This window comes from Sander vitreus, chromosome 8 (genome assembly GCF_031162955.1).
Source record: "Sander vitreus isolate 19-12246 chromosome 8, sanVit1, whole genome shotgun sequence".
Taxonomy (NCBI): domain Eukaryota; kingdom Metazoa; phylum Chordata; class Actinopteri; order Perciformes; family Percidae; genus Sander; species Sander vitreus.
Window position 1 is genome coordinate 1730381 of NC_135862.1, and position 16891 is coordinate 1747271.

The following is a 16891-nucleotide window of genomic DNA, read 5'->3' on the forward strand; positions in this document are numbered from 1 at the left end:
CCAGTCAGAAGCAGAGTATGAGGGCCCTGACAGTACCTAGGTAAGAACTACTAGCCAGTCAGAAGCAGAGTATGAGGGCGTGCCCTGACAGTACCTAGGTAAGGACTACTAGCCAGTCAGAAGCAGAGTATGAGGGCGTGCCCTGACAGTACCTAGGTAAGGACTACTAGCCAGTCAGAAGCAGAGTATGAGGGCGTGCCATGCTAGCAGCTAGGCGAGCATTATAACGTGTGTTACAAAGTGACCACGTTTGTCTCTGAAGTAAAGGCTGGACTACAATAGAGCTGTTTGGAGCAGTTTGTGAACAGTGTTTTCTGTTGGAGATGGTAAGTCCCTTTGGGGGGGACTTTTGGCTTTTTCACTTTGTAAACATATTACATGTACAAAAACAATAAATAACACAATTTTGCACATTTTACATATTTTGAACTGTGACTGTTGAACTGTACTCTTTTTGGGGCAAGGAGAGACAGAGAAACAGCAATCCGCTGACTGTGGCTTCTCAAACCAGGAATATCCTTGTATACAAGTCCTCTTATTATTCCAGCTTTAATAAACCACCTTAACTGAGAGAAGTTGTTTGTCTTCTGTCCTAACTGACCAACTGGACCGCGACACAACCATGAGTACACAGCAAACAGGAGCTTCTGACAGATTATTCAGCACACTGTGATGGAGACAGCTTTCTCCATTTCCATTTTCACAATCACGCTACTTGGCTGTTTATGCTCAGTTTTCATATTTTGAATATTTTCTCTAACCAATTTGAAAGTGCAGTCATTACTATAGTTAGTTTGAATCTATATTTTGGAAGATATATAACATTCTTGGGTTGTGATTTTAATAGTTTAGCTTTTTTGAATTAATTTGATCTGCTTAGCTGCTTTTGACTTATCTTATAAGATGTACCTACCCTCCGTAAAACACTGGACTTTCATCTCTGGTGCTTATCGAGGCTCACTTTAAGGACCGTTGTTTATGTTTTATCATAACTTGTTTGAGATCATGTGAAAGTAAAGGCACATTTTTCCACAATTCTGAAGCTATTGTTTCTTAAAAAGGTCCTATGTGGAGCTTATACATGTATTAATCACTTTGTATTGCCAATGTGTGAACAGTTTTTAGGCGCAGGAAGTGGGTGGTGGTGAAGCTGTAAAACTGCGATGACAATAAAATGATAGCTTATAAATATCTCTGGTTGTCGTTTCTGTTCCACGACATTTTGTACGTCATGTTTGGGGTGTGGGATGAACGGAGGGATCATTGTAGTCATTTTAAAATGATTTAATTTATCTTCAGTGTGTATTGGCCAATCAGATTTGTCTTGACGCGACTGCGATTCAGCCTACTCATAGCATGCACACACACTCACAGCCACACATAACGAAGAATGAGTTTCTACTATATCTATCAGCGTTACTTAGCAATGTCTCAAAAGAGAATTTGGGATTTTTTTTCAATCGGCCAACCTCAAACACCCGAGGACTAGCGAGACGCAACGTCAGCTCAGCTGTACTTCATGGAGGGGAGGGGAGGGGCGAGTACGTTTTTAAAAGGAGACAGAGGTAGATTTGTCTGCAGAATACAGAGCCTGTGTAACTTAGTATCTTTACCCCTGATTTCCACCAACTGCGCAACGTCTGCGGATTGGCTCCGCTGCGTGTCGTCTCCGTAATCCGCCGTCCTTCAATACCCACGGATGCGGCCATGACTGACAGCTGAAGACACAAAAAATCTCTGAGTGTCTTTCGTGATATGTTGCAGCCTTTGGTGATGTGTTTATTGCGGCAGTTGATATTGCGATGACGGTAAACAAAGCGATATATTTTGCAGCCCTAATAGATAGGAAGGAAAATGGAAAGTTTGGTGTATGTAAGTGTTGCTGAAGTGGAGATTTCTGACTCAAGAGTCTGAGAACAAAACATTTTAAGATTGGGATTATGACAATATGACATTTGGAAGATATGACAGGTGAATAGGGTCAATATTTAACATACATATCAGCATGAAACTTCCCCAGTAGGTTAGTTTAGACAATAGTTTTGTAAGATTTTGCAAGTGAGGCATTATCTAATGCTAACTTTTGGTTATTTGGGAGTAATCTAAAGACACATATAGACAAAGTAGGAAAATAGATGTTTTCTCTCCACTAATCTGAAAGAAGACATGTTAAAATGTTTTTGCCCGCCTTGTTTTCACAAACAGAAACCTTACTCAAATATAAAAAAGGCCTTTTAGCTGCCACATAAACATTAAATAAGATAAATTAGATTGTACACAGAGTACATTAAGTCATGGAACAGGCCTGGAAACAAAGACAGCAACATTTTTAACCATTCTACACACTTATTTGTTAACCCATGTGTTGTGTTTTTTGACGTTTTTGTCATTTGTTTCCAGATGCTTTTAAAACCTTTTTTAAACCTTTTTGTCACTTAAATGCAACACTAACACCAACTTGTTACTACAAGTTTTACACTTATTCTTGGAATTTATGGTCAACAAACCTCATTTATTTGAAATTATACCTCATTTTGTTGTTAAAAAAGCAGAAATTATAAATTATTTTGACTAAAAGCTAAGATCAGAAGATGTTGAGTGGATAATCACAGACTGGTATATGTCAAAGTTTAGCCAGGATATTGTTTTGAAACCATTAAAACATTTTTTTTTAAGGTAATAACTAGGGCTGTCAGCATTAACGCGTTAATAGCGATGCGATTAAGGGTCGAGCATAATGCGTTAATGTTTTTTAATCGTATTAATCGCATGCCGCCTTTATTCATTTATTTTCACTTCCCTCGTCTTTGCGTCGTGCCTAACAGGCTACTATTCTGCCGTACTTCCTCCTAACACATCCTGCTGCTGCAGGAATAGCAACGCCGATTTCGGTGCCTCATTCTGGTGCCACTGATATGTCTGCTCTTCTCTCTGCTGCTCTGAAACAGACGTTACAGGAAACAGAAACATCGCTGCACAGGACGCTAGTTAACACTATACTCAACAGCAGCTAACGTTAGCCTACCGCTACCTAGTTAACACTATACTCGACAGCAGCTAACGTTAGCCTACCGCTAGCTAGTTAAAACTATACTCGACAGCAGCTGACGTTAGCCTACCGCTAGCTAGTTAAAACTATACTCGACAGCAGCTGACGTTAGCCTACCGCTAGCTAGTTAAAACTATACTCGACAGCAGCTAACGTTAGCCTACCACTAGCTAGTTAAAACTATACTCGACAGCAGCTAACGTTAGCCTACCACTAGCTAGTTAAAACTATACTCGACAGCAGCTAACGTTAGCCTACCGCTAGCTAGTTAACACTATACTCGACAGCAGCTAACGTTAGCCTACCGCTACCTAGTCAACACTGTACTCAACAGCAGCTAACGTTAGCCTACCGCTAGCTAGTTAACACTATACTCAACAGCAGCTAATGTTAGCCTACCGCTACCTAGTCAACACTATACTCGACAGCAGCTAACGTTAGCCTACCACTAGCTAGTTAAACTATACTCGACAGCAGCTAACGTTAGCCTACCGCTAGCTAGTTAACACTATACTCGACAGCAGCTGACGTTAGCCTACCGCTAGCTAGTTAAAACTATACTCGACAGCAGCTGACGTTAGCCTACCGCTAGCTAGTTAACACTATACTCGACAGCAGCTAACGTTAGCCTACCGCTAGCTAGTTAACACTATACTCGACAGTAGCTAACGTTAGCCTACCGCTAGCTAGTTAACACTATACTCGACAGCAGCTGACGTTAGCCTACCGCTAGCTAGTTAACACTATACTCAACAGCAGCTAATGTTAGCCTTCCGCTACCTAGTTAACACTATACTCGACAGCAGCTAACGTTAGCCTACCGCTAGCTAGTTAACACTATACTCGACAGCAGCTAACGTTAGCCTACCGCTAGCTAGTTAACACTATACTCGACAGTAGCTAACGTTAGCCTACCGCTAGCTAGTTAACACTATACTCGACAGCAGCTAACGTTAGCCTACCGCTAGCTAGTTAACACTATACTCGACAGCAGCTGACGTTAGCCTACCGCTAGCTAGTTAACACTATACTCGACAGCAGCTGACGTTAGCCTACCGCTAGCTAGTTAACACTATACTCGACAGCAGCTGACGTTAGCCTACCGCTAGCTAGTTAACACTATACTCGACAGCAGCTAACGTTAGCCTACCACTAGCTAGTAGCTGGATTAAACAGGGTTAAATGCTGACAGCTAACACTAAACGGTGTAAAGTGTGACTGTGTTTTACTGTAGAGGATTCAACACCGGGATGTAACAATCTGCAGCTGCCGTCGGAGAAACAACACAGACGGTGCATTCAATGAAACTGGTAAACTACAGCCTCGTGGTGCATTCAAAGTTATTATTAAATTCAAATGTGTGACTAGATTAAATATATAATAAACAAATACAAATCTTAAAATGATGTTCATAAAGTCATTTTCTTTGCATTCATTTGATTCCCAATCAAGATCCTCTGGTAAGAACGGCTTTCTATTGTTAATATGTTCTTAAAAACTGTTCTGAAATGCAAAATAATAGCATTTTAATCATGTGATAAAACATGTTTAATTGCGATTAACTATAGAAATTAATGACGATTAAGAAAATGTTATCGTTTGACAGCCCTAGTAATCATTGATTTTACCTGAAGAACTTGAAGAACCATCCATGTTATTTTGGGGCAATTTGGTTCAAAGGAAACCCATATTTCTGTATTCATTTTTTTGTTAAACGTACAGTCTCATGGATGTACAGGATCTCTAAGTCCACACATCCATGATGGGAAATATAAATATATATTCTGCCAACAAGGCAACCCTGCAACACACTGGCTGCTACAGCCATGAGGCTGGAAAACTGGATACAGCCAGTTGTTGGTGTCCTTCCCTGATTGGCCAAGGCCTTGATTGGTACTTAACTCCACATGGTGGTGCAGAGAAAAAACACTACTGCAACAGGTTTTATTATATGTCTACAAGGAGCACACAGGGATTATTTAGAGGCCCTAATGTTGACCTTTCAAACAACATAAAGAGCTACTTGAGATTTCACTTGTTTGACTTCAGACGTCAGTTTATTTTATTTGAAGATATTTTCTTTGTATTTATTTAGTTATTTTGATGTGGGATATGTTGTAAAAATATAATTAACTTTTTATTAAATTTTTGTTATTTACGATAAAATACAATTTCAGTGACGCATCTGCTGTTTTGCACCGTTTAAATCAAGTAATATTTCTCAGTTATTTGTCTGCAGCTCATTTAGTTAAAGGAATCCTGAGAAAATTGCAGCACAACGGAAAGTCTGGACAAGGTCTGGCTAGTCCACACAGCATTCCTGGATGGGAGAACAACGTGCTCTGATTTGTTGACATTTCTTTAAAGCAATCACAATCATTGTGGGCGGGGCTAAGCTCCGCACGGAGCCACGGTGCCTCTGCTAAATAGTCTTCGGAAGAAACTGTTTTGGTGGAACATGTGTACGTTCAAAAGTAGTTTTAGTCGTGCAACAGAAAACTCAGATTGGACAGATAGTCTAGCTAGCTGTCTGGATTTACCCTGCAGAGATCTGAGGAGCAGTTAACCATAGTCCTCACACATCAGCCGGAGGTTAGAACGCCAACACAAAGAAAGAGGAAGGGGACGGACATCCAGCCGAAAAGAAGGACATCCGGGGGAATTTTCGTTGGCTACGGAGCAATCCCAGAAGTGGAACGTCGAGGAGATGGACCTATACCTCGTCGGTTACCCCAACCCATGGGGAGGTGCGAGGGCCAACACAAAGACAGAGGAAGGGGACGGACTTCGTCAGAAATGAGGGACATACACCTGAACAATGCCAGAAATGAAACGTCGTCAATATAGACTACCCTGCGTATTGATACCTCAAAGGGCTTTAATCTGCTTGTACCATGGTCAGTTGCGAAATATATATTTGTAAGACCATTCATTCATATTTGAATGTGTTTTACAATCAAAATCTAAAGTTGTTTTCAAACAATAACTCCTGGTTACACCTGAGGGTTTGACTAATACCTGGAACAATCATTCCCAACCCATAACGTTCTCATGCAATGCAACCGTTGTTCACTGCGCCCATAGGCGCAGGAAGTGCAGGTGCTGCAGGTGCTGCAGCACCCCTTGGTGGCGAAGCTTTAAAACTGCGATGATAATAAAATTATAGCTTATAAATATGTCTGGTTGTTGTTTCTGTTCCAGTTTGGGGACATACAGTGTCGTTTGCAGTAGGCCCTATGTTGGGATATAGTTTGTTTGGAGGGGATGGGGCGAGTGAGTTTTTAAAAGGAAACAGAGCTAGAGTGGTCTGCATAATACAGAGCCTGTGTAACATAGTATCTTTAGACTCTACGTGGACCGTGGACCGTGAACCTCCCCCAGCACCCCAGAACCCCCTGCCGAAAATATCTTCCCGCGCCTCTGACTGCTCCAATAGACGAACCTTTGAACCCCTTTGCTATCAGGAGATATTTCTAGTCCGCTCAGCTCATCGTATGAAGGACCTCCAGGGACTTGGAGATTGAAATAGAGCATTTCTTTATTTAGTATTTGATTGCACGTTAAAACAGGAGTTAATCCATTATTTAATAGAGCAACTATAATTAAGAATACAACTTTTAATGATGCATTTAAAAGGGCAAATTTACTTTTCTCATTTTCAAATCCATTTCCTTGCTGCTTTTCCTCATCCAATTAAAAATTCGATTTGCAAAGTCATTTTTTTTCCAGTTATCCCCTGTAATGGTGTTTTTAAGTGAGATGTTTCATTAAAAAACATAACGAGTCAAAGTCCCAGAGTCACAGAGCTCCACTGAGAGGTGGAGCAACAGTGAAAGAAGAGAGCTGCAACGTCACATTTCCTGAAAAGCAGGTGAAAGTTTATATGAGCGACATCAGAGCTGAAAGGTTTCTCCCTAAAGAAACATTAAACTGAAGCCAGCAGCTTTTTAACAGCAGAATCTCTGCCAAAGACGGGTGAGTAGATCAGACTTTAGTGTCCACCTGACACTGAAACGTTAAAACCAGAATCTAGTACAAAGAAACAAAGTAACGGCAGATGAAATATGCAGAATAAAAGGTTATATAAATGTGACACAATTTGGTTAAGTAGCCTTGAATTCAAACTCTTTCCTCTCAGCCTCGCTGTCTCTGTCGTTCCTGCTGTCTCTTTGTAAGCGGGGGTGTAGTGCCATTTGTTTAAGTACCGGAGCACACCTATGACTCACATGCAAGTTGAGGCTTGTTTGGCAGGTTATGTTACCACTGTTCCTGTATTTGTGGAAACAGAGCCGGCCCACATGGACTATGGACTGTCTGATCTCTCAGAACTCTATGCTATATATTAATGCATTTTAATAATGGACTAACATGATCGTACTGCATTCTGTGTTTTATGTCTTTTTTAAGCACTGCTATAAAGAAAAAGAACACTTTTAATGATTGCACTACTGGTTTGATGTAAAACTGCATTTCATTGTACTGAATCTAATCTAATCTAATCTAATCAAGTTGGTACCCCAGCAAGATTTCAGCTGTTGTTTGGAGGTGGGTCACGTCTGCCACTTCTGAGACACAGAATCCCATCTTCCCAGCAACGTGATGCCAACCTCAACCCCATTAAGTTGGTGCAATTCTATTAAATTAAATGTTCAGCATGAGGCCAGTCCTTTTGGGCAATGTGCGATGCTGCCTGAAAGACAGCCATTGTGGCTTGTAAGTAGGCTGTGTTCATTTTGACGCACATCTTTTCTAATGTCTCCTCTTTGGATTTGTTGAGGATTTGAGCGAGCGACTGTCGGTGCTCAATTACTTTTTTTTCTTAAAGATTGAAACTGCGCATTGCGATTTTCACCTGAATGGACGCTATAAGACACCACTCTGCTGACCAACACACCCCTTGTGATTCAAACACATTTAGACCGGCCACCTCTGCACAAGTTTCACACCCTAATTTCTTGTCTTTGCTGTCAATCCAAGCCAGTGCTACCAGTTTGTTCCTCCACATTTCTTCATTCCACACAGCTGGGTAGGAAGCCTTCGTTTCTACAACCTCATCTTCATCTCAGTCCGTCTGACAATCTCAGCCACCCTATGTCCCTCATATCTCACTTCTCTCCCTTGATGTGTCCTCTCTCTTTCAAATGTTTTTCCCTGTGGGACGGTTGCCCTCTCTCTTCCTCACTTATTCTCTGGTGAGGTAGAAAAACACTTGAATTAATAACCATTTGCTGGAGGGTCAATGGTATAGCCCAAAATAATATTATGTATTCATGTGAATGAATGAGAGAACAGCAACATTAATGTTAAGTTACCATGTGTCCTGTTCTACCAGGGTGCAAAAGTATGCACTACACCCTCAGTTTATTATTTTAAATAGCCTAATAAACATGTCATTTAATTGTGTGGTGAAGGGGAAACTTTTGCGGAGCCAACTGAAGTTTAATCAGTAGTTAAAAAAGCCTCATTTTCTATTAGCCAATGCCATTTTAGTATAGCCCAAATAATATTTAATATACAGTTAATAAAGAGACCAACTGAATTCTCTTCATTCAAAAAGATATGTAATTGCTGTTTTTATACTTTTGTCCTCATAGTGTTGATATGTCTGCTGCCAGCTGTCTGCTGACTGAAGATCAGTTTCTCTGCTCCATCTGTCTGGATGTGTTCACTGATCCAGTCACCATACCATGTGGACACAACTTCTGTAAAACCTGCATCACTGAATACTGGGATATTGATCTTCCCTATCAGTGTCCCAACTGTAAAAAGGGTTTTAGCACGAAACCTGAGCTGCAGGTCAATACTTTTATCTCAGAGATGGCTGCTCAGTTCAGACAGTCAGCTCAACAGGAAGCCAGCAGCAGCAGCAGTTCAGAGCAACAAGTGTCCAAACCAAAAGAAGTTCCCCGTGACGTCTACTTAGGAACCAAAAGAAGGACCTGGATGTTCTTCTTGCTGTGTCTGATGTGTGTTGTTATGTCATGGATGGTTTCAGACCAAAAGAAACATGATGTTGGTCCTCTGAAAGAAGAATATGAAGCAAAGAAAGCTGAGCTGTGGAAGACAGGGGCTGAAATTCTGCAGATGATCCAGAAGAGACGACTGAAGATTCAGGAGATCAAACACTCAGTGGAGCTCAGTGATGAAGATGCTGACAGAGAGATAGCAGAAGGTGTTGAGATCTTCACTGCTCTGAAGGAGTCTGTTGAGAGAAGCCTGGACGAGCTCGTCGAGATGATCCAAGAGAAGAAGAGAATGATAAAGCAACCAGCTGAAGGCTTCATCACAGAGCTGGAACAGGAAATCTCTGAGCTGCAGAAGAGAAGCACTGAGGTGGAGCAGCTCTTACAGTCTGAAGACCACCTCCACCTCCTCCAGAGCTTCACCTCCCTGAACGCTGCTCCACCCACCAAGGACTGGACAGAAGTCAACGTCCGTCCACCTTCATATGAGGGGACAGTGGTGAAAGCTGTGACTCAGCTGGAGGAGACACTCAGTGAACAGATGAAGAAGCTGTTTCAGTTCGAGCTGAAGAGGGTCCAGCAGTCTGCAGTAGATGTGACTCTTGATCCTGATACAGCACATCCTAAACTCATCCTGTCAGATGATGGGAAAGAAGTTAAACATGATGATGTGAGGAAGAATCTCCCAGACAATCCAAAGAGATTTGATACATGTGTTTATGTCTTAGCAAAGCAGAGTTTCTCTTCAGGAAGATTTTATTACGAGGTTCATGTTAAGGGGAAGACTGAGTGGGATTTAGGAGTGGCCAGAGAGTCGGTCAACAGGAAGGGACAAATCACACTGAGGCCTCAGAAGGGTTTCTGGACTATAGTGTTGAGGAATGACAATGAGTACCTCGCTCTTGCTGACCCTGCAGTCCTTCTCTCTCTGAAGTCTCGGCCCCAGAAGGTGGGGGTGTTTGTGGATTATGAGGAGGGTCTGGTCTCCTTTTATGACGTTGATGCTGCAGCTCTTATCTACTCCTTTACTGGCTGCTCCTTCACTGAGAAACTCTACCCATACTTTTGTCCCTGTAATAACTATGGTGGTAAAAACTCTGCCCCTCTGATCATCTCTCCTGTCAGTCACTGAGTAGAACAAAATGTTACATCTATGAAATCCTAGAAAAAAAGAGGATACAGAACATCCATGAGAATCATAATGTTTTTCTACAGTATCAAATAATGATGACAGTTGACATTTATTGCACTTTAGTTGAGACAACTGGCTCCATTTTCACATAAAAATCTCACACAAATTTCACACCTGATTAAAAGTCAATGAACAAGTAGCTCTTCATGAGGAAAAAAGTAAGATACACTTTAAAATATAAGGACGGTGATTCAGAGAGTGTTTAAATTACAGGAAGATCAGAAACCTTGTTTTTAATAATTTGTATATTTGCTCTCATCAGTTTAAAGTGTATTCAGTAATTAATGGGTAACTCATTTTGAATCCATATTTTGGAAAATTGTTGGTATTCATTTAAAGTGCCCATATTATGAAAAAAAATCACTTTTTCTGGGATTTGGGGAGTTATTTTGTGTCTCTGGTGCTTCCACATGCATACAAACTTTGAAAAAAAAACCCTCCATGCTGTTCTGAGTGAGATACGGTTTCTGAATGTGTCCTGTCTTCAGTCTCTGGGTCAGCTGGTCAACATCTGCACAGCTTTCTACGTCACTAGCTGAGACGAGGGGGCTAGGGGGCTAACCGTTAGCATGCTAGCTCGTTCTCAATGGCAAAACACTGCTACAACACACACTAGTTCACCATAATCTCCAAAAGAACTACTTCCATGTCCCTGTTCTGCAGGTATTCACACAAAGGTGGAAGTGGTCCCTCGTTTAGAAGAAGTCTCCCAGCTAATCCTGCCTTGTACTACTGAAGTTGGAGAAACAGCTAGCTAGCTCATGTAGTCCTTACTTAGCTACTGAGCATGTAGTCCTTACCTAGCTACTGAGCGTGTAGTCCTTACCTAGCTACTGAGCGTGTAGTCCTTACCTAGCTACTGAGCGTGTAGTCCTTACCTAGCTACTGAGCACGTAGTCCTTACCTGGCTACATGTGGTCCTTACCTGGCTACTGAGCACGTGGTCCTTACCTAGCTACTGAGCACGTGGTCCTTACTTAGCTACTGAGCACGTGGTCCTTACCTGGCTACTGAGCACGTGGTCCTTACCTAGCTACTGAGCACGTGGTCCTTAGCTTAGCTACTGAGCATGTGGTCCTTACCTAGCTACTGAGCACGTGGTCCTTACCTAGCTACTGAGCGTGTAGTCCTTACCTAGCTACTGAGCGTGTAGTCCTTACCTAGCTACTGAGCGTGTAGTCCTTACCTAGCTACTGAGCATGTAGTCCTTACCTAGCTACTGAGCGTGTAGTCCTTACCTAGCTACTGAGCATGTAGTCCTTACCTAGCTACTGAGCATGTAGTCCTTACCTAGCTACTGAGCATGTGCGACTGCCAACAAAGATGTTCCAGCAGTGAGAGGTCTCACTCTGTAGCTAAAACAGAGACCTGAACACAGGGTGAAAAGAGGAGCTGCAGCAATGAGCAGTACAACAACAATATGATGTTTTTTTTTTTAAATTAAACCATGTAAACCTATTCTGGTACAACCTCTAAATACAATTATGAACCTAAAAATGAGCAGAATATGAGCACTTTAAACTTTATTTACACTTTTATTAATTGTTGTGCTTCTTGGAAATATTTTCATTCTGCTCACCTTTCTTTTTTAATCAGCTCATAAAATGTAACTACCCCTCCATAATAAAGTTGACTTTCAACTCTGGCGTAGGCGCAGGAAGTGGGGGTGCTGCAGTACCCCCTGGTGGCGAAGCTTTAAAACTGCGTTGACAATAAAATGATACAGCTTATCTCTGGTTGTTGTTTCTGTTCCACGACATTTTGTATGTCATGTTTGTGGTGTGGTGATGAAGATCGGGATAATTTTAGTAATTTTAGAAAATTATTTAATTCATCTTCAGTGTGGCCAATCAGATTTGTCTTGATGCGATTGCGATTCAGCCTACGCATAGCATGCACGCACACTCAAAGCTACACATAACGACGAATGACTTTCTACTATATCTATCAGCGCTACTTAGCAATGTCTCAAAAGAGGACTAGAGAGATTTCTCCAACTGACTCCTCATCCAGCATACTTCATGGAGGGGAGGGCGAGTGAGTTTTTAAAAGGAGACAGAGGGAGTGGTCTGCAGAATACAGAGCCTGTGTAACATAGTATCTTTAGACTCTACGTGGACCCCCCCCCCACCAGCACCCCTTGCCGAAAATATCGTCCCACACATCTGAACTCTGGTGCTTATTGAGGCACACTTTAAAAGCCCTTTCTTCATGTTTTGTTATAACTAGTTTGTCAGTCTGTCATCCATACAAAAATATCTCAACAACTATTGGATGGATTGTCATGAAATCTTGTTCAGGCATTCAGGATGCATTTTACCAACTTGTATGCCTTGTTTAAATGTTAAATGCATCATTGGCCCGACAGAAACTAACTTTCATCTATACTGCGTACTTGTATAGTGACTGGTTGACAATAAAGTTGTATTTTACATTTCATATACACTAAAAAATGCTGGGTTGAATTTTTAACCCAACCATAAGGTTGCTTGAGTTGGGTCAATTGTTTGGGTTGTTCTCTATAATTTATATAGCACAGACTAGTCTGGCTATCACCAGACCAAGCTCAATCTTTTAAGACTGAACATTAGTCTGGGGAGTCTGCTCTGTATTTTCTACTGCACAAGAGGCGTGATCAACGGACACAGTTCAAATGACTGTGCGGAATTGGACAGTCCTTCAACCAATCAGACCAATGATCCAGGTGACGTAGCAGCGACAGCGGCATCAACCATGGATGTATTAAGAGAACGGCATCAATGGGTTGCTGCCTGGTTGCTGCGGGGTTGCTGCACTTGAATTGATTGGTTGAATGTAAACAAAAAGCTGCTTGCCGTCGCTTCTCTATCGTCATCGTGTTAAACCCGCCAATATCGCGCAAGGTGGATAATCCAGTTTGTAATTGGTTCTCGCAGATTTGTAACGGAAGCAGGCCAACGGAGAGTTACTAGACGACCGTGGCTGCAAATTACATTTGGTGCCGCTAGGGTGTGTCTAGATTTCTAGACTAGGAATGACCATCTCTAAATGACATCAGGGAAAGCATTGTCAAACTGAAAAGTTGTATGTCTTGTTTTAAAACAAAAGGGGTTTTATCATGTCTTGTTCAGGTATGTTAAAGAGTACATTTTCGCTCCCTTGTCTACCTCATCTTTGCTGATCTCTGGTCTCTGCACTTTATGCGCACAAACTACACATACATTTTGAAGTTGTATTTCTGTATCATGTTACTGTAATGTCACATCGTGTGTTTGTACATTACTTTAAACTAACTGTGGGCTGTGGGAACATAGGGCTGTGGGACCATAGGGCTGTGGGAACATAGGGCTGAGGGAACATAGGGCTGTGGGAACATAGGGCTGTGGGAACATAGGGCTGTGGGAACATAGGGCCGTGGGAACATAGGGCCGTGGGACCATAGGACTGTGAGACCATTGGGCTGTGGGAACATAGGGCTGTGGGAACATAGGGCTGTGGGAACATAGGGCTGTGGGAACATAGGGCTGTGGGACCATAGAGCTGTGGGACCATAGGACTGTGGGAACATAGGGCTGTGGGACCATAGGGCTGTGAGACCATAGGGCTGTGGGACCATAGGGCTGTGGGACCATAGGGCTGTGGGAACATAGGGCTGTGGGAACATAGGGCTGTGGGAACATAGGACTGTGGGACCATTGGGCTGTGGGAACATTGGGCTGTGGGAACATAGGGCTGTGGGAACATAGGGCTGTGGGACCATAGGGCTGTGGGAACATAGGGCTGTGGGACCATAGAGCTGTGGGACCATAGAGCTGTGGGAACATAGGGCTGTGGGAACATAGGACTGTGGGAACATAGGACTGTGGGACCATTGGGCTGTGGGACCATAGAGCTGTGGGAACATAGGGCTGTGGGAACATAGGGCTGTGGGAACATAGGGCTGTGGGACCATAGAGCTGTGGGAACATAGGACTGTGGGAACATAGGGCTGTGGGACCATAGAGCTGTGGGACCATAGAGCTGTGGGACCATAGGACTGTGGGACCATAGGGCTGTGGGACCATAGAGCTGTGGGACCATAGGACTGTGGGACCATAGAGCTGTGGGAACATAGGGCTGTGGGACCATAGGACTGTGGGAACATAGGACTGTGGGACCATAGAGCTGTGGGAACATAGGGCTGTGGGACCATAGGACTGTGGGAACATAGGACTGTGGGAACATAGGACTGTGGGAACATAGGACTGTGGGAACATAGGACTGTGGGAACATAGGGCTGTGGGACCATTGGGCTGTGGGAACATAGGGCTGTGGGAACATAGGGCTGTGGGAACACAGGCACGCTCCTGCATGAGCCCAAGCTTAAAAACTATTTAATAAAGAATCCTTATAGTTCCTTATGCTTAAAATTAAATTGCAATCACCACAGAAATGTCCTCAAATGGTGCTTTTTAACTCCATGTTGTTCTGAATAAAATGTCTAAATCAGGTGAATGAACATGAAGAAATCCCTGTGTAAGAAGCTTCAGAATTGAGATAGTAGGGCAATTAAGTGGAAAGTTTGATGTCGGGAAGTTCTGCTGAAATGGAGATTTATGGCTCAGAGTCTAAGGACAAAACCTTTTAAGATTTGGATTGTAAAATGTTGACATTTCGAAGACACTACAGGTAAATAGAGCCGAATAACTAACAGATATCAGCGTTAAACTTCCCCACTGAAATATGCAAATGAGGCATTTACAATTTACAATAATTCTACAGACACAAACAAGACAGTTCAGACAAAAAGTTTCACTGTCCTCTATAATAATATATATATATTCTGCCAACAAGGCAACCCTGCAACACACTGGCTGCTACAGCCATGAGGCTGGAAAACTGGATACAGCCAGTTGTTGGTGTCCTTCCCTGATTGGCCAAGGCCTTGATTGGTACTTAACTCCACATGGTGGTGCAGAGAAAAAGCACTACTGCAACAGGTTTTATTATATGTCTACAAGGAGCACACAGGGATTATTTAGAGGCCCTAATGTTGACCTTTCAAACAACATAAAGAGTTCCACCAGTTCGGTTTCACAACGTTTGTCTGCAGAAATATCAGATAAATATGTAACAGTTAATGCCCGACGAGGTGTCCATTATTATATTTTATGTATTCATAGATCTCTATTTTATTATTAGTTTCAGCCTACTGACACGCTACCTTATTTATTTCTTTAATGTTACCTCAGAAATAAGTCTTTAGGCTGTAAAAAAAGAAGGTTTTGTATTTTGGACACATTTTAAAGCCTTCTGAGACAAATGACAACTCTGTATTTGTGATAAACGGTTGTTTTCAACATGTTATTTTTCCTATATTTAGTGGAGCTTGTCGAGTGTCAGGAAATGAAAGGGCTGTGCTCAGACGTTCATTACGGCGGTATTTTTAGTCTGCAGTCTGGTTATTTGTTCTGTGGTTGAAATGATCTCAGAGCACTTTATATTCTCTTGGCTGTCATGTTTTTCTGTTTTTCTCGGAGTCAATTTCTGCATGTTTATACTGTTCCTTTTGCTTTGGTCTTTTCTCTTTTTGGGATCGACAGATGTTACAGATTTCCTGCACATTTACAATCACAAATGTTTAATGTTGAGTGTTTTTTTCCGCAGACACTTTCAGACTAACTTGTTCACGACTGAGTAACGCATGTGACACAGAATTTGAAATAGGTAGGTTTGTCCCGTAAGGTTTACAAAAAGCTCTGACACAGTAACCTTTTCTCGGAAAAAATGTAACTGTAAAAACGCTAAACGTACCCGACTGCCCTACGGTCGCCATATTCTTGAACGATATCATACGAACCAGTTGATGGGAATGCGTTGCTGTCTTTCTCCCTGTCTGTCTGTCTGTCTGCCTGTCTGTCTGTCTGTCTGTCTGTACAGTAACATACAGTGGTGTAGTCTACGTTATATGCAGGTATACACAGTATACCCACTAAGAAATCTCCAGGATTTCCATATACCCACTTAAAAATGCCCAATGCTAAGCAACAACATATTTATGTGACAAAACGTTCACTGTATTCACAAAAACGGGGTCGAGTAATGTGACAGCAAACTAAACTAAGGAACTGTTCGGTATTTATGCAATGGACCACTGGAGGAAAATAGGGGAGGGTCATGTCTTTTTATTTTTTGTTGAGGGGAGGGTCATCCAAAATTTCAAAGTGGCTTGTTTGGTGCATGCATCCATGTCTCAGTCTCGGCCCCCCAGCAGATGGGTCTGACCACATACGTGGAGTTTGCTGGGGGGGCCACTGCCCCCCTGGTGGCTCAAACGGGTAATTGCATTGTCTGGCATGACCAGATATTTTATGAATATCTTAAATAACACAAAACAACTAAACGGTGGTAGGTAATACATCAGATTTCATATACTGCTTTAGTAAAAAAATATTACCTGGCTGACGATGGGAGCAGCAGGACGCAAAAAACGAAAATGACCGTTGCTAGTCTGGACATCTTACCGTGCCAACCTTGCAACACAGGTTTCCTAAATGCCGTGTATATACATGTGATGTCAGCTCACTAACTGATTGCGGGTTTTGTGTAGATTTGGACTTTTATACGTTTATTCCACTTTGTTTAAACGGCGAAGTGGAGAGGCCTCGTTCACCTGTCTGGAGCTGGCTGGTGAATGGGACGCTGGTATCGGCCTTGCTGGATACACCG

General features: G+C 42.3%; 1 protein-coding gene across 1 annotated transcript; it reads left to right on the plus strand.

The window, feature by feature from the left end:
• Positions 1-8626: 8626 nt before the first annotated feature.
• On the plus strand, positions 8627-11049 carry LOC144521760 (nuclear factor 7, ovary-like). The gene has a single exon (XM_078256354.1). The coding sequence runs from the start codon at positions 8651-8653 to the stop codon at positions 10142-10144; it is 1494 nt and encodes a 497-aa protein (XP_078112480.1). The 5' UTR covers positions 8627-8650; the 3' UTR covers positions 10145-11049.
• Positions 11050-16891: the final 5842 nt, after the last annotated feature.

What these genes read in the sequence shown, in the direction of transcription:
- LOC144521760 (XM_078256354.1), top strand. Translation starts at nt 8,651, where the DNA reads ATGTCTGCTGCCAGCTGTCTGCTGACTGAAGATCAGTTTCTCTGCTCC.